Source organism: Curcuma longa, unplaced genomic scaffold (genome assembly GCF_044706935.1).
Source record: "Curcuma longa cultivar G26 ecotype Majalengka, Jawa Barat unplaced genomic scaffold, ITB_CL_G26_1.1 contig_21292, whole genome shotgun sequence".
NCBI lineage: Eukaryota > Viridiplantae > Streptophyta > Magnoliopsida > Zingiberales > Zingiberaceae > Curcuma > Curcuma longa.
Window position 1 is genome coordinate 36,811 of NW_027431603.1, and position 17,781 is coordinate 54,591.

The window sequence follows — 17,781 nt, forward strand, 5'->3', positions numbered from 1 at the left end:
CTTTCTCCTCCATTTTCATGGTACATGATCGGTGCCATCTGAAAAACTACTGCATGCATGGTATTTTGCCATTTAATTGATCCTAAATCCGCCCTCGCATGCATGATCGCATATATGCATCATCCAACAAATATATTTAATCTTGGCACACCTACATGCCCTTAATCTAGACCCTTCACCCATAAACAAAAGAAAAAGATTGTCTCTTTGTTCTAGCTAGGGTTAGGTTGTTTGTCTCACAAACCCGTGGAATTTCAGCAGCCTGATGACCTCACTTCATTTAATTCCTTCTCTGAATTCTAGCAAGAATTCAAGCGACGGAGGCGCCCCCTTTGTTCGTGGTTAACCTAATTCTCTGAGGGGGAGAGGAAGGAAGGGCAGGCTTTCTTTGGCAGTGGGCTGCCATGGCAAGTAGCGGAGAGGAGACATCCATCAGCCCTTTGAAAAGCAGCACGGAGGAGCTCCGAGGAGGAGGTGACCGTGAAGAAAACGGAGGGAGCTCGAGCAACAGCACGGTCGAGGAGAGCGATCACCATCGGAGGATCGCCGGAGTGCGCCAGTACGTCAGATCAAAGAACCCCAGGCTTCGGTGGACGCCCGATTTGCACCTTTGCTTCGTTCGCGCAGTCGAGAGGCTCGGTGGCAAAGCCAGTGAGTTCTTCGGTTTCTTGACCTAAATCTATATATATATGCAACCTCTGATTTGATCTTGTTAATCAAACGTGCATAGGAGCAACACCAAAGCTGGTTCTTCAACTGATGAATGTAAAGGGCCTCAGCATAGCTCATATCAAGAGTCATCTGCAGGTTTTTTTCCTATTATTATTAGATATCAACAATAAATAATCAAACTGTTTCTTCAAATGAACAATGATAAATCATTTGCTTGTTTACAGATGTATAGAAGCCAGAAGCTGGATGATTACGGTCAAGGTAAACATCTTCTTTCTTCTTAATTATCAGTCATTAAATTAAGTTTCAGAGGAATATATAGTTGATTCTGGTTAATTGATTAAATAAATATTCCAGTCATGGAGCATCCACAAATTCTACATACATGTTATAACAGCTCGAGGTACTTAAAAACTCTTGCTCCTGAAACAAAATTCAAGCATAATTTAGTTTAGTGATCAAACAAATCTCCATGATCATTCAGGATAATGCTTTTCACTCCAATTTGCAGATCAGATGAGTTGCCTTGGAGCAACCACAGGTATTGGATATTCCAAAATCAAGTCCTGGGAAGGGCCATGAGTGATGCTGCTACAAGTACAACCATTGCCAGTGGATTAAGATATTGTAATTTGGCAGCAAATCCAAGCTCCCAAAAAGACACAGAAGCCATTGCTCAACATGTTCAAGAGGGAAGCCAGGAGCCTGATCTCACTCTTTCTCTAAGTATTGGATTATCAAAGGAGGATAAAAGACCGAAATCATTTCGAAGAAGAGACAGTGACAGATCATAGCAAGTTAGCACTCTCTTTGTTTACTTCATCTTCTTCAAAACAGGTGACATGATGCATGCCAAGGAAGAATCATATCCAAACCTGAGTCAGCAGGTTAGGAGAAGAGATTAATTAATTAATCAATCAATCAACCAATCAATTAATTAGAGCTTGAATGAGTAGCAAGTACTATGGATCTGACTGCATGATCGATCACAATGCAATGAGATGCTTAGTACTTTACTTCTTTTCTCTTTTAACTTGCATTTATAATGTATATTGTGCATTATAGTACCTTACAATAGGATAACAGATAGATCAATAGATCAACTGCCTGTGTACGAGTATGAATTAAATGGCATGAAATTGATGAGATGTAAATAAATTATTATGTTTAGTTCTGCTCTCCTTGTGTGCCATGCATGTAGTTGTTAAGAAGATTGACTAATTGGTGTTTGGTCCTTAAATTTGTCTTTGATTTTGTAGTGCATTTTTCCTGGCTTATATATTTGTGGTCGAAATGAAATGGTCGGTTCAATTAGGTGAAGTTTGTTTCTAGTATAATAATTATATTGATGCAAGTGACATAGATGATGGGGCTTCTTCTAGGGTAAAGGTCAACAGTCAAGCGAAGGTCGGGGTTTAGGTTGACTTGGCAAAACGAGTCAACATGAATCCGGGAGAAATGATCCCACCAGGGTGAGATAGCTGTCGTTTCCGGCTCGGGCTGTACTTCGGGCTCAACATGGGTTCAGTCCTAGACCTCACTTGGACCTCCAAAGCAATCTCGTCCGTCCAAAGCCTCATCTCGATTGTCTCGTCTCGGCCATTTCGATCTTACCATCTCGATCTTAACCATCTCGGTCTCGGCCGCCTCGTCTAGGCCATCTCATCTTTGCCATACCACCTCATCTGGCTCCGTCCTATGACTCACTTTTACGTCTTCTGTGAATCACTGTTTTATATGGACCTACTAAAGGGAAACCCGAATATTCTCATGGACACGCGGTGGTTAAAGAATACTAGACGGTTACAGAGATTGTCAGACCTGGTCCCCTCGGATATCTTTTTTTTTTGCATATAAGGCCAAAAGAAAATGACTATCGGATCTGGTCCCCTCGTTTCTATAATGGTGTCATCCCATCCGACGTGGAGATGCCCTTAGCAAAGCTATAAAAAGCTCTAATACACAGTTTTATTCCAGGTTCAACTCTGAAAACTCTTCTGGCATCATTTTTTTTTTGTCTACATTCCATTCCTTCAGAAGAACTCTAACTTGAGTGTCGGAGTGGTCTACCAGGACTCTCCGACATCATTCTTACCTCCTGTTGAAGCATATTTTAGGTCATCATCATCTTCTTCTTTAATTCCGCTAGGAAATCATGCACGTTAAATCGTTCATTGACTAATGGTTTGACCATTCGCTGTGTTTAACAGGAACAATGAATATTATAGAAGTATTTGTTTCTTTAAAATAATTCACGTAATTTATATATATCACCCTTTTTGTTAATTTAGGTCATTGATGTTTATGTATTTTGCATGACATATTTAAGGTTTTGTATGTATATATCCTGATTAGTTAATTTATTGATGAAGCTAGGGATATTTAGAAATAACTTTGATATATAAATCCATCTTATGAACTAAGAAAAATGATATATGATTTTTTTTATTGTCACGTAGTTATAAAAGTAATTACTGTATATGAGTAATCAGTTAATTATGTTATTAGCTATTATATATTTGTCATTTGAAGGAATAAAATAGATTGATTAGAATGATAAATGCATCAGATCAATCAATCGGTATTTTCTCTTGATATATTTAATTAGTTCATGCTTTAGATGACTAATCATACTTTCATTTTAAATTATAAGTTTCTTTTTATCATTTTATTATATTTTAATGTAATATTATAAACACATGATTAAAAAAAATTGAGCAGTTATAAGATTTAATATGTACCTTGAGAAAATTCAATTACAATAAAAATCAAATAAACTCCCTTAATCTTTTGCTAAACTTCTCTCTTTTTGATATTATTGAAAGAAAAGTAAAAAAAATGATGTCACTAATAGAAATCATAGTCATTGTGAAATTCTAATCATCACCCCAAAAATCATCTCAAAATCCTAAAAAAATATATAATTTATTGAACAACTTGGGACTTAATATTAATATTGACCGATTAAGCTTCAAATTAAAGGTGATGAAACCCATTAATCTCTAGGATAATTATGTATTATTCAATGCACTCTAAGGTAATATTGAAAATTTTAATGGTAAAAAAAAAATAGATAATTTTTTTTTGTATATTCAGATTTACACCATTGTAAATATATATATACAGGGGTATAATAATTAAAATTTATTTTGAAGATAGAAAAGAAAAAATCATATCCTAATTGATATCTCAATTAATTTTATATAAAACAGAAATAAAATTAAATTATTAAAGAAATCAAAAAGATAATAATAAATAAAATCTTTACTTTAATAAATATTGTTAATGATCTTTCTTATATCAAATCACTCCACTGAAGAAATTTATCATATGCGAACCAACTCAATTATTTTTGCTTGAAAGTGATTCTTTCGGTATTTGCTCTATGCAACTAAGACACTCATTCAAATTTATCATATCTTATTCATTTGAATAACATAAAAAAGATAATTTGGTATATGAAGCTCCCGTCAATATAAAATCCTAGAGAAGGATCGAACTACATTAAATATATTGTACATAATCTTATCATAGCAAAATGTTATTTTTGTGACTCTAATTCGTGATCAGAAAATTATACGATAATAATTTTACTGTTACATTAAGATTCATCTTTTTGAATACTATATAATAATTTTTTTTATTATCTCGTATAAAGTCACCTCACATCTTCTGCCAATTAGATGATCTTCATAAAAAGATCAAACAAGCCGCACAATTAAATAATGAATCTCTATGTCAAGTCGAGATCTTTTCCCCAACCTTGACTAACTCATGCCAAAGGTCATGCATTGTGTTCAAATGCTCCATCAAACATTGTCATATGCTATATAGTTTATATCTCTCTCTTAATATGGATCTAATTAGTTAATGACACTAGCCTCATTATATATCTTCCATCTCTATATAACACCTCGTGTCGTAATTTCACTAGCCATTATATAAACAACATTATCCACAAAATCTAAGTTGATGGTATTGACTATCTATATTCTATCAACTACCAAAATCAATGGTTTGATCCTCTCAATCAAATAGAGTATTGTATCTATAGTTGTGATGCCCCTAATCATCATTAAAAAAATAAATAAATAGATTGCTCATCACAAAAAGAAACTAAAAAAATCATAAAGAACATTTATAATAACATTGGATAGTGGAATAGAAAACCTCATAGAAGATAGGTCACTGAGTTGCAAAAATAGCATAAGAATATGATGAGAAACTTGTGCTCATCAAAGTCAAATGTTGCAGGCACACCAGTCACAGTAAAGAAAATGACAACCAATCTCTTAAGCCAGTAGAGTAGATCAAATGGAACACGGAAAATAAAGGAGAAGTGGCATTACCAAGAGAACTCTATAGTGAAGACAAAATTCACATGAACATGTTTGTGTCACCAACAAGAGCAGAAAGAGTAAGAAAATCAACACTTTCACCAAGGACAATTAGTCGGCTTCTGGTTCCTTCAGTTTCTAACAATCCAATGAAATTCAGAAAGGAACAGCGAGTTAGATCCTGTTGTTTGAATGAGCAAAAAACATTGGAAGGAAACAAAAAAGTGGAAGAAACAGAAAGCAAAGAGACAAACAACTTGAGTTAATGTTCTTGCAGATGCTTTGGACAACTCACACCATGTCTCATTTCCTGGGAATGAACAAAATCAGAACCTAGACCATGGAACTTCAAATATATAGATCTATCTCAAAATTTACGTGTACCATTGAGAAAGACATTTACCAAGCTATCGACATTAAACATTCATCGCCGATATAGATTTCATCAATGTCAAATGCATACCAAAAAACCAATGATTTCACACGCAATGACAAGAATTTTACTTTGAATGAATGTACAAATTTCTCAAAGAGAGCAAAACCAAAATAACTTTCATATTTTCTGATCAAGGCGCATCAACCTTTAAGAGCAATTCCAACCAATACATCAAAAATCCAAATTTGATGTCAAAATTGCACCATTCCTCTCCAACCCATACCCCAAAATACATCATCAAATTTGATGATGTCGTTTACTCCTTTTTTTATTATTATATTATATAATTAAATATAAATATAAAATTAAATATAAAATAATATATTATTGTATTTAAAAATAAATACAATATATATTATGATATTGACTGTAAAAATTCACAAGATTCTGAGATTCTTGATCTTCACCTTTCCAATATCATAATTATTTGAGTGCAACGGGGAATGATTTTCCTGAATATTAGTATTGTAATATTATTTAAGTTATTTTATTTATATATGTTTTATTTGTATTTATTTGTTAGATTTAAGTATCTCAGTATTGTTTTTATTTGTATCCCTAAATATTTTTAAGTTTACGTGTATTGTACTCCTTATGTATTTGAGTGATTATTAGTAATATTTTGAATTTGTGTCAGTACGATTTTTATTTTGTATATTAACATAATAGATGATACATTTTACATGTATGCATATTAAATTTTTAAATATTTTATTATATATGCTTTTAAATTAGTTAAATAATGTATAAATATAATTATAATTAAAATATATTATATATATTATAAATAAAATTTATAATAAATTAAATCTTTGTAAATATGCATAATAAAATTAAAATGTGTTGTTATATACATTTAATTTATATTTATAATAAATAATTAATATTACTATAAATAATGAGGAAAAAATTAATAATTATAAATTTATTTTTATTTATGATATTTAATAATATATATTGTATTTGTTTTTAAATATAATAATATATATTATTTTTTATTTATTTTTATATTTATATTTGATTATATAATATAATAATAATAATAAAAGAGTAAACGGCATCATCAAATTTGGTGATGCTACAGTGCATCACCAAAGATGACGTATTTTGAAGTATGGATTGGAGAGAAATGGTGCAATTTTAACACCAAATTTGGATTTTTAGTGTATTGGTTGGAATTGCCCTTAGAAGGTTCCTCGGCTTTAGTCTCTGTTTCCTTTTTTTCTTCTGGCTTCACAACAGCAACAGAAGCATTTCAGCTTCAGTTACATCCACGCTTAATTTGCGTAATTGTCCAGCAGCATCTGACACATCCTTGCTATTTTCTTCTTCTTTACCAGACAACTCAGTGATGCCTTCAACCATCTCCATGGATTTCTTGCAGTCTGTAGTGATCGAGCAAAAAGCATAGAACCAAAAGATGAGAATTGGTGAAGAGAGACCAGAATTGAGCAACAATTCAAAGTATGAATAGATGCTGGCATCATTTCGACAAGGTGTAAACTGAACCAGTTTGACACAAGTGGAATATTTCTCTCTTGTGCTATTCACAGTTGCATGCGTTAGCTGCTACAAACTGACTCCACTGGAGTGGCAATTGAATCCAACCACTACTATCTTAAAATAGAGAAACTATATGCTAAAATTCCCTGTCAAATTACTAATTCAGCCTTTTACATAATCACATTAATATTGTCTTCATATTAACAGGATCAATCATCTGAACTAGTCCATCAATGATGTTACACGATTAAAGGTAGAAATGGAACTTGAATGAAACCATTTTAAATCAAGTGTTATTGAACAGAAAGTAGTAAGATATATTTATAATCCACATAAAATAAAAATAAGTAAATAAATACATAATCCACTGGCGCCTTAAAAGTGTTTACTTAATCTGGAAATCATACTCAAATACTTAAATATTGATTTAATAATTTAATATCACATATTCAATAAACTATACAAAATCTTGAATGCTATAAAGTTGACAAATATATAGAAATTTAGATATTGCTTTCACAATTTGTTTAACTAATTCATATTTTTTATTAAATGCATATGATAGTAAATGTTTTTATTATTACAATAGCATGAAATTATGTAATATAATATTCTTAAATATTTACACTACAACAATATCAAGTTGTGAACCTCACCCCCTTAGTGTCTGTAACATTAGATTTTATCTGACTATTAAATTCAAATCTATGTAAGGCAATCATATCCAAAATCTTTGCTCGATTCAATTTGTCTAACTAATATTTTCTACTTATATTTCAGAAAAACAGCTTAAGTGATGTAGCAGCAATTATATTAAAAAAAATAGCTTTGAGATTGGGAGCTAGTTGCATTTGCAAAATGAATGATCACACAATAAACATCTTGTTTCAACAAAAAGCTAATGCCTATTGGGATCAACTAAAAAAAGAGTAAGCAATATGGTAGAGTGTGATCCATTATTTAGAGTCATATAGATAAGAGGCTAGTAGTCGATAGCCCTCATTTTTTCAACCCTCCAAATCCGCAAACGATGAAGGAAAGAAAGCTAGCAGGTGATGGGATTAGTATTTTACATGATGACCCATCCATATTTTTCCCTATCACTAAGTCATCCATCTCCACTCCTTTGGAGATCCTCTTTCCCTTGCCCTCAGTCTCTTTAAATTACTCTCCTCTCATTTTCCTTCCAAGAGAAACTCTTAAACACTCCTAAAAGCACTTTGGAAAGCTCTCTCATAACCCTATAAAGCTACTTGGGTGGATGATCAAGGAGATGGATGGCAGGGCATACTTACTTTTGATGTGCCTAAGAGGAGATGGATCAAAGAGTGGGTGGACAAACATGGTATACAAAATTTGGCATTAATGATTAGAACACAGTGTACAAAATTTAAATACAAATATTCATTGCATTTAATCAACAAGATTAGTGAAATCAGAATCAATAGAAAAAACAACAACATGAGAACATTTTGTATAAGACAACAAAAAATATTCAAAAACCTCAAGTAGAGATGCATGATTCATCAAATACCAATGTGCAAAAACAAAACATAACAAGTAAGAAATTTTGATTAATCATATAAAATATCATGATAGTATTATAAGGTTCATATCATAGAATAATAAAAAAATATTAGATTATTATTTATTACTATGCACACTATGTATGCTGGAAAAGTAAATAAAATAATATATAATACCAAAAACTAATATCAATAGTTAATCCATTATTTATTAAACCAATCATTGATTAACAACCCATGTTATAGGATTAGTATGGTTCTTCACTCCATTACATCTGAATAGGCTTTTTAAAGGATGAAGGATGATAAGGCCATTGTTGAGAGAGAAAGGTTGTCCCATCTCTCAATTGAGAATAATCTTTCACGATCTATATCTGAGAGTGATGGAAGTGGTAGTCTGTTTAGCAAGCAACGGATAGCAAGCATTACTAGAACCGGACATGGATTCCCGAGCTCATCGCAAATTTTGAGCTCCTGGTGGGATTCGTGGGAGTGATGAAAAATCTATCCACCTATTCATCCACATTTCTAGTTCAAGTTGGGATTACAAAAATCCACTAGACTGATCAAGTTCCCAAAATCATTTCAATTCAAAGCAATTTTACCGATCCCTTCCATATATGGGTGAAAACAAATTTCTTCAGTTCTCTAATTTTTTGACCTTCTTTGTCAATTTTCTTGCACTGCCTGATTCATAGGAAAATATCATATCAGCCTTTGTCAAGATTGACCAAACTCAACCAATTTGTATTAGTATTGGACAGGTTTGACATGTTCATAACTATGTTATCATATTATGTATTTGGCATGTTTACTGATATATTTATTGCCAAATGTCCAAACTTTAAAATAATTGGAGGCATATGATTGAGTAAATATTGGAATAACCTTATACTTTATGATATCACTTACTGCATTTTAGTAAAACACAATTGTTTATGGGGCCAATTCTACTCTTGTCTGTCCAACCCATATGGCATGGCTAACTTTGTAATTCCATGGTCTTAATAAAAAGGAGGGGGGGGGGGGGGGGGGAATTAGGTAACTACTGACCACTTTGTAGGACTGATTCACAAAGAAAGCTAGCTGTCGAGCTATGTTCCACAAAAGGAGTTGCAGAGATACTACTATAGGAACCAACTAACTCCTACATTCTCCAAGCATGATAAAGGTAGATGCTAGTTTGCTATAAGTATGTCATGTTTGCCAAGTTTGACATCATGAATCATTCATCCCAAACCATTGAAAACAATAAATAACACTGAAGAGGAAATTATTTATTGGTTTAACTTTCAAAAAAATTGTGCCCCGGCACAATTCATCTGTATATTTTTAAAAATTTCTTATTAAACCATCCCCAGAAATAATTAAATTCTCCCATGAAGGAGGATTCCTTCAAGAACACCTCATATTTTTCACCAGATGGACTGGAATAATTAAAAAAAAACAATTATTAAATGTACACACTATACAGACAAACTCCTACATACATAAGCATGCAAAGTATACAAGAAATCTCCAACTAAAGGATATATTTCACTTTCAATCCTCGAGCACACTCATTACCTTCAAAATAACCACCAAGTCTGCATGAACTCAAAAAGACCATGATATGATAAACACGTGAAGGCCAATGCGGTGAAAAGTTACAAGTAATGGATACAAAATAATGCCACCATTTTGAGAAAAAAAAATGAATCCTGAAGGAAATTTCACATTTGTTGTCTCTCATTTCTGTGACCACGTTTACACATAAATGAGGATAATGTAATAATTTAGAGGCTAAAATGACTAAGCCATAACCAGAAGAATAGAATATATGTTATTTGTAGCTAACAACTAAATAGGAGACATGATCGATATGCAGTTAGCATAAAACATAAGTCCTCATCAACTAGGATATGTAAGATGTAGGTAGGGTTCAATACATAAGGGAAAAAAATACTCACTTTCTACAGAACCAAAACGAATGCAGAAGAGCTCCTCTTTCAACTCCCCGTCAGCAAAATCTGATGCATGCCAAACACAGGACTTGTCACTTCCCGCATGCTCTTGAAGCTTAAACGACGGGACAACTGATACAGGAGAGTTTTGTTACCACAAAAAAATGAGAGCATTTCATCTTTCAATGTCGAGGAACCAAATTCGTGTAGAAAACAAGTGTTTTACCAAGATGGTTGGCGCAAATCTTGAGGGTCTTGACCTGGCGCATCACCAGCCGCACCTTTCCGATCCCCAGGTGCTTCAAAAGTTTTACGCTTCATGTACCCCGCTCCTTCCACTGGTTTCCGTCTTTATCGAACCGGTAAAGTTTCGCTTTTCTGATTAGGTCAGCGTCTAGTAGCGCGAGAAGGCTAGGCAAACAGACAAATCGAGTTCGGGAAGAAGGAAATGCTTACAGGTCGAGCAGGACGTCCTCTTCCTCCTCGCCAGTAGTGACAGCGACCTAAGGGTGACGAGGGATCTGGGCGGGCGCCGGTGTCCTCGTCCTCGCGGGCAGTGGCGGTCACGTCCTCGGGATCAGGTGAGTCATTCGCCGTGGAATTCCGATCGAGCAGAGGAACACACTGTGTAGCAATTAGGGTTTAAGTTATATATCCCAAACGTTTTGGGGCGCATGGAGAATTCATATGCGGATCTACACCAACCGTCCGATCCGTCCCAAAAGATCTTTAGCCATTTGATTATGTCGGCGTCGGATGGGCAATTAGGATGTCATCATTGCACATGTGCTACGCACGTGAGCAAAGTTCCAATCTTCCACTCGATCTCAACGGATCTTCTAGACCGAGAAAAATATCCACCTCAAAAAAGAAAAAATTTAAAAAAACAATTTCAATAAGATAGATGCTGAAAGTTTACCACTTACAACATAGAACCATATCTATCACATAAATCTTTTATCTCTTCATCGACAATCATTAAACAAAAATAAAGAAAATCTTTGATAAGGTATTTCTCCATGTTAATCTAATCAACTTAGTAAGATCATCTTCTTCCTTTGTTTAGATGCAAGTACACAGGATCACTAGTCTCCTTTCTCACAAATATAGCGTTTTTTCATTGTGGAAACGAAGAACACAAAGCATTCATAGAACAAGACAGAGCAACTGCAGCAAACTTTTCTTAACTGCAAAGTATTAATTTACACAATACAAGCTAACCTGGCAATCTCCAGAAGCAATGGAACTAATGGCATTACAGCCATTTCACAAATCATTTAATGCTACATAACTATCAATTGTTAATTTAGGATAATTGTTGAAGGAAGGAGAATTCCAGGTGCATACTTCTCAACAAATGCATTTTCACAAGCAACAAGTCTGAGAATACTATGATTTGACAGGTTATACCTACACCTTGCCTCAGTGAAACTCTTGCCAAGAACCTGATCAAACCAGTTATTCAAAGCTCCTTTGTCCTCCGATGACCATACTGCTGCAATTATCTCCTCCATAACCTTGGGATCTATCTCCAACAAGCAATCTGAGCCAAAAACACTGTGAAAGATCTTGCTTACATCCTGCAATATGCTATTGGCAAGGGCATCAAAATCAATGGGCTTGAAGTCCACCACTAAGTCGACTAGTTCGTGCAAGTCTTCCATCCATCCATGAGAATTTTCTAATCTGAAACCTTCATGAGTGGTGAAATTGTCATCATGGGCTTTAAGCTCTTCAACAGGCAGATTCAAGTCTAAAAACAGCTTTACTGTTTTGTTCACCCTTTTTGCAGACATCAAGGTTCCATGCTGGGTCATGAAGCCGTCAGAGACATTCAGCTTGCGCTTACTTACAGAAAACGAGTGTGAATTTATGTACACTTGACTACTCTTTAGTTTTGGACTTGTCACAGAGGAGAGCATACTAGTTTTTGAGCTGTGAGTAGCCTCTTGAGAAGGTTCTAAGTGAATTGTCATCTGCCAACAGCAAGCAGCCAGAATAGCATCTTCGGAAATACTAGTGTAATCTTTCCTCTCAGAGGTATCACCTTGAGTTATCGATGAAGCCAAGACAAATATAACATTATTGACACTAAATTGCCTTCCATGGGAATCAGGAAACTTGCCAGTTCGTATAGCCTGAGACAAGCTGTTCTGAACAAGCAAGTCAGCTTTATCCGCGTTTTCAAGGAACAAAACAGACTGTGGTTTCCTGCTTAGTTCTTGAGCGATATAATCTACATTCACTTTTCCTCTATGGTGTGCATTCCCCTTGACATCTTGCTGTGAAAAGATGGTTCTGGCACGGGGAATAATATCATGGCAATTTAGGTCGATGCACACACAAGTTTCTTTGCTTCCAAATAACATTTCTGCAAGAGCCATTGCCATTTTTCTCTTTCCAATCTTGTCTGAACCACCAAAACTGAGCCAAACATCTCCTCTCAGGATTGCTCCACGGCGCCTTTCGCTAGTCTTGTAGCAGACTACAGCTTGACTAACAGCACAAACTGCTTCTTCTTGTCGGCCAACTTTTTTCATGAGACTAGTACAAAATGATTTGTAACTACTGGAGTCAAGTGTCAGCCATGAACTACCTGAGATCTGTGAGAATGGGTGAGTAACAAGTGGATCGGTGCCCTTTGCTTGGGAATCTTGATGGGCAGAACAATAAAAAGATTCAACAGGAAATGATCTTGTTGGCAAACAACTAGAGAACTCGAAATGATCTTGTTGCGGTTTCAAATCTGTTCCACTTTCTTTGAGCAATTGAGGTTTCATTGATGTCAGACGACCAGAGATCTCTTCAGAATTGTTAATAGGCTCATGGGGCATCCCCAAAACCAAATCTGTCATAACTGATGTTGCAGTGGAAGGTGAAGAATGGTCATCATCTTGGTGAGATACGAAGCCATCTCTCTGGAAATTTACAATGGTGATTTTGTTTGTACATACAGAAATAGGAAATGAAATTTCCAGCCCCTTTTGACTTGAAGCATCATCAGGATTTTCCATATTCTCATTGCAAGTCTTCTCAGTGTCAGAAACATTAACAGAACAAGGAACAGCAGGATAGTCTTCCATATTGGTTTTCTGACAATCAGAATGGAGACTTTGGCAATTATTATCCCACAGTTTTTGAAGATCAAGAGAGAACTATCAAACTAAATGCAATTATTAGAGGACACACCTTTGCTGCATCTTGTCCATCATTCGAGTTAACCTTATAGGCTTTGTGCAGCCATGAGGGCATGCTTCCATTTTCTTCATTATCAACTGAAGATGGATAGTTGTTACTATTTACAACAACTTCATGTTCATATTTGTCATAATCATAACAATGCTCATAGTGGAACATAGATGGATACACACTGCTGAGCAGACCTTTTGACCCATATGTCGCGGGGAAAAACCCTCTACAAAAACTAGGAGTATATCGAAATACAGTCAGTTGATGAAAAATTGGTCCAACTCTATAAAGCCAGACAATCTTTCACATAACACAATGCAAAAAAAAATGATGATAATGGAAATTGATACATTGGAATACAAACGGCACTATCATAAAAAAAAACATAATTTAAGAAAACTACATAATGAAGGATATTATCTGCTTTCTTTGCATTATGCTTCAAATGAACTGACATTGCAATTTCAATTGTCAATAAATAGAGATATTAGTGGTAAGAGTTGGGTAGTAAATAAACCAAGCTTTCGAGAACAAGGCTAGTATTTGATAGAAAATCTTTATATTCACTCAATATGAAGTAAACAGCTTCAACTTATTTCTAACATCATGTAGAAAATCTTTAGCTTGTTACTGTTTAGAACAAAATTTATGAACAGTTCATGAACAACACGTTTATTGTCTTGTTAGCTCATTTGTGAAAATATAAGAAAATTGTTTATGGTGTGTATATAATTCATGAATGAACTCTTTAATAAAACCATTTATTGTTTTGTTAGCTCATTTATAAAACATAGATAAAAGAATGCTGAACAAACTCTTTTACAAACGAGTTTATTGCTTTGTTTGGTCATTTATTATCTTCTTAAAAAAACTAGTATTTGTTTTCTAGCCACATCTATTATCTGAAGACAAAATTTGTTGCACAAATAACAACAACAAGGAAAGTGGCAATAGTTAAGAGCTCCAAGTTTCTCTTTAAAAGGTATCTTGATTTGGCTAATGGATTCATAATCTGTTTTTGAATGAATGAAACATCATATAGGTAAAATATAACTTCATGACAAGATATGTGTGCAATTAAATATATACTAAGAAATTCAAAAGTCATTGGTATTCCCTATTATACTTATAGTTTAAGCATGCTAATCTCCAAATTATAGAACTAAAAGGCTTCCAGGGTTATGTCAAGAACTTATTCCCAGTGATATTAACACAAACAATCCAGAAGAAGAAGAAGGGTCAACGATACATCTTCAGTTTCAGACTGAGAAAAAGACAGCTGAAAATATGAGTTTATCACCATGGCTACCAACAAAGATTGGAAAATAAGAGTTAGGATTCACATACCTTGGAGATGTAGGAAGTGATCCACCCATCGAAGTCCCGGCCGAAGTAATTGGCAACAACTGCAAATCCCAATCTTTATCGAGCATTGGATGCTTGGACAAGAACTTCATGTATGTTTCATATGTCGCCGACCATCCCATCACCCATAACCTCCCATGGTAGACCTCCAGCAATCTTGTTAGCTCCGAGACTAAACAGCTTTCCTGTTCTTCGCATTCAGCGCTGCCTTCCACAATTCCTTTCAAGTCCCCAATGTTCAAGACCACTCCTGACGACTCTGCCTTCTCGTCCAACTCCTCCAATTGTGTGGCAATGGTCAACTGCTCGAAGCCACAGCTTCCGAGCTCGGCCACCTCCTTTTCGATGCTAATAAACTGTATACCACAGAGCTCCGCCGGTAGAATCGCCCAGTTCTGCCGGTCGACGGCCCGGGCAAAGTCCCGAGCTGCCTCGCCGGCGCCTACACCGACCAGCACAGGGTTCCGTCCGCCGATCTTTCGGGTAAGGATCTCCCCTAGCCTCCGGCAGTTCTCCTCACTGCCGTCGGAGCAGAGCTGCGTGGCTGCGGCGAAGGGGAAAACGAGCCCCCCGGAGGTGAGCGCCGCCTCGAACCCATCCCCTGAAGAGAAATTACACAGGAACAGCGGCGGGCACCTGGCGGCACGGGGGAAGCGGAGGATGGGCGGAGGACGGCGGAGGATGGCTAGCTTTATGTCCGTGCTACGGAACCCGGCATCTCCGAACACCCGGCTAACCACGGGGTCATCCAAGATCGCGAGCACTAGATGCTGGAGCTCCACCTTCACACCGGAGAACGACGATGCACCCCCGGCCGCAGAAGCGATCTGTTGCTGCTGATACAGGTGGAACGTGTCCGGGTTCCTTCGCTGGGTAGCCTGCGACCGCTTGATCGCCGCCATGAGCGAGTTAGACACCGGCGGCTCCTCACCCCCTTCCACCGCCTGCCGACTCGCCGTCGTAGAAGTCGACGGCAGCCGGTCTAGCGCCAACCCGAACCAGAGCTCCAGCGCCTTGAACTGCAGCCTGGGGGAGTACGCCGAGCTCCTTGCCCGCGACAGCGCGTCACGAAGAATCGAACACGTAGCAAGCGAGCCGCCACCGCCCGATCCTCTTCCGCCAGAAGAGGATGAAGAAGAGACGAGAAGAGCGTAAACGACATGGAGGGAGGTAGTCTGGACGTGCGCGCGGCGACGGGCGACGCCCGCAGCGTCGTCGAGCGCGGCAGCGGCTTCGGCCGCGAGGCAAGCGCGCGCGTTATCAACCGGCGTTGGCATCCAAGCCGCCGTCAAGGATCATATACCACTAAACAACAGAAAACCCGAGTAAAAAAGCCACCTTTTGCCGATGTTAAATTCCCGAGCAACTCCTGCGCGTATCGTACGTTCTCTAATAAATAAACAAACAACTCGTGGTCCAACCCGAAGCTGGAACGCAACCAGAGATCGGAGGAAAGCGCAGTGGAGGAAGATGAACGGGAAATGGGAGAAAATGATAAACAATTGGTGGTACTACTGCTCCTAGGAGCGCGCTCTGTAATCTAGTTGTGGTAGGAGCCGAAAAGGGGAAGCAAAAAGAAGATGATCGGGGCCCAGAGGAGAGAGGAGAGCACAGATGCCGAAGGCCCCACGCCTCCTCCTCCTCCTCCTCCCTGACTTGCTCGCCGTGGAAGGAAGCAGTCGCTGACGTCCCATCTATCGCCTGTTGCTGCTGCTTTTTGCGTAAATCTTGGGTGGGGCAAGTGGGTTAATGCTGATGGCTGCTGCTGCGGGTGGGCACTGGGGACCGGTGGAGGAGGCGGCGGCTTCCGGCGGCTTACGAAAAAGAAAATCTACGGCTAGATCCCAACCGTTTTGACGGCTCACCTGTCCTTTTCGCCCAAATCACGCTCGCCTCACGTGTTTTTCACCCTATCTACTTAAATATCTCTAATTTAACTAAAATTATATCTCGGCCAATTTTAACTATTTTAGTCCATAAAAAATTAAATTCTTTGATAAATTAAAGCAGCACATGTGGAACCGTCAAGACTGAGATATTATTTTAAAAATATAAGTCTTATAAAAAAAACTATGTTGTAATAGAGAAAATTTAACGTGATATTATAGAAAATAGATATTATTTATATTAAGTTTATGTTATAATGTAGGTAGCAAAATTATAATCAAATCTTATGCCACTTTTTAATTATATTTTTCAATTTCACAAATTTTGATAGTAAGAAAAATTAAAGTACCCAACTCTAAATCAAAGTAGATGAGTTCTCCAAAGTGAAAACAAATAAATAAAAATATAAATAATAATTGAATTGTTTTTCCTTGGACAAAAGTCAAAAAAGCAATCTTATTATTTTTTTAAATCATAAAGGATGTTTCTTTTTTATCATTTTTTCTTTCAACTCGTACGATTACCAGTTGCCCTTCAGTACATCGTTTTTATTATTATATCCTATCTAAATCTTTCATCTAAATTTTGAATCAATTGAACACGTTGTATCGTTACGATTTTATAACTATTATATTATAATGCATATTTAATTTATTCAAAAAATATTTACATTATAATAATTACGATTTCATAGCTGTTACAATGCGAATTCAACCATATTTATATACTATTAGTTGTAGCAGCTATAAAATCGTAATTATTGCAATATTGATTCAATTTCCTCACCTAACATTCATATTATAATAATTACGAAATTATAGATGGTAAATATATATAATAGTTATGATTTCATAGTTACTACGATGCATCGATTGATTTAGGATTTAGATAAAAATAATAATGAGAACAGAGTACTATAGGAT

General features: G+C 36.3%; 1 protein-coding gene and 2 pseudogenes across 1 annotated transcript; 1 reads left to right on the top strand and 2 right to left on the bottom strand.

The window, feature by feature from the left end:
* The first annotated feature begins 404 nt into the window (after positions 1-404).
* Positions 405-1,754, top strand: LOC141817630 (uncharacterized; annotated as a pseudogene).
* A 4,769-nt stretch (positions 1,755-6,523) lies between these two features.
* On the bottom strand, positions 6,524-11,682 carry LOC141817626 (ran-binding protein 1 homolog b-like; annotated as a pseudogene).
* Positions 11,586-16,544, bottom strand: LOC141817628 (protein DWARF 53-LIKE-like). The gene is made up of 3 exons (XM_074705275.1): positions 14,954-16,544; positions 13,607-13,841; positions 11,586-13,509 (listed from the first exon to the last, which is right to left on the bottom strand). The coding sequence occupies exons 1-3, from the start codon at positions 16,246-16,248 to the stop codon at positions 11,719-11,721; spliced, it is 3,321 nt and encodes a 1,106-aa protein (XP_074561376.1). The 5' UTR covers positions 16,249-16,544; the 3' UTR covers positions 11,586-11,718.
* Between the last annotated feature and the right edge of the window lie 1,237 nt (positions 16,545-17,781).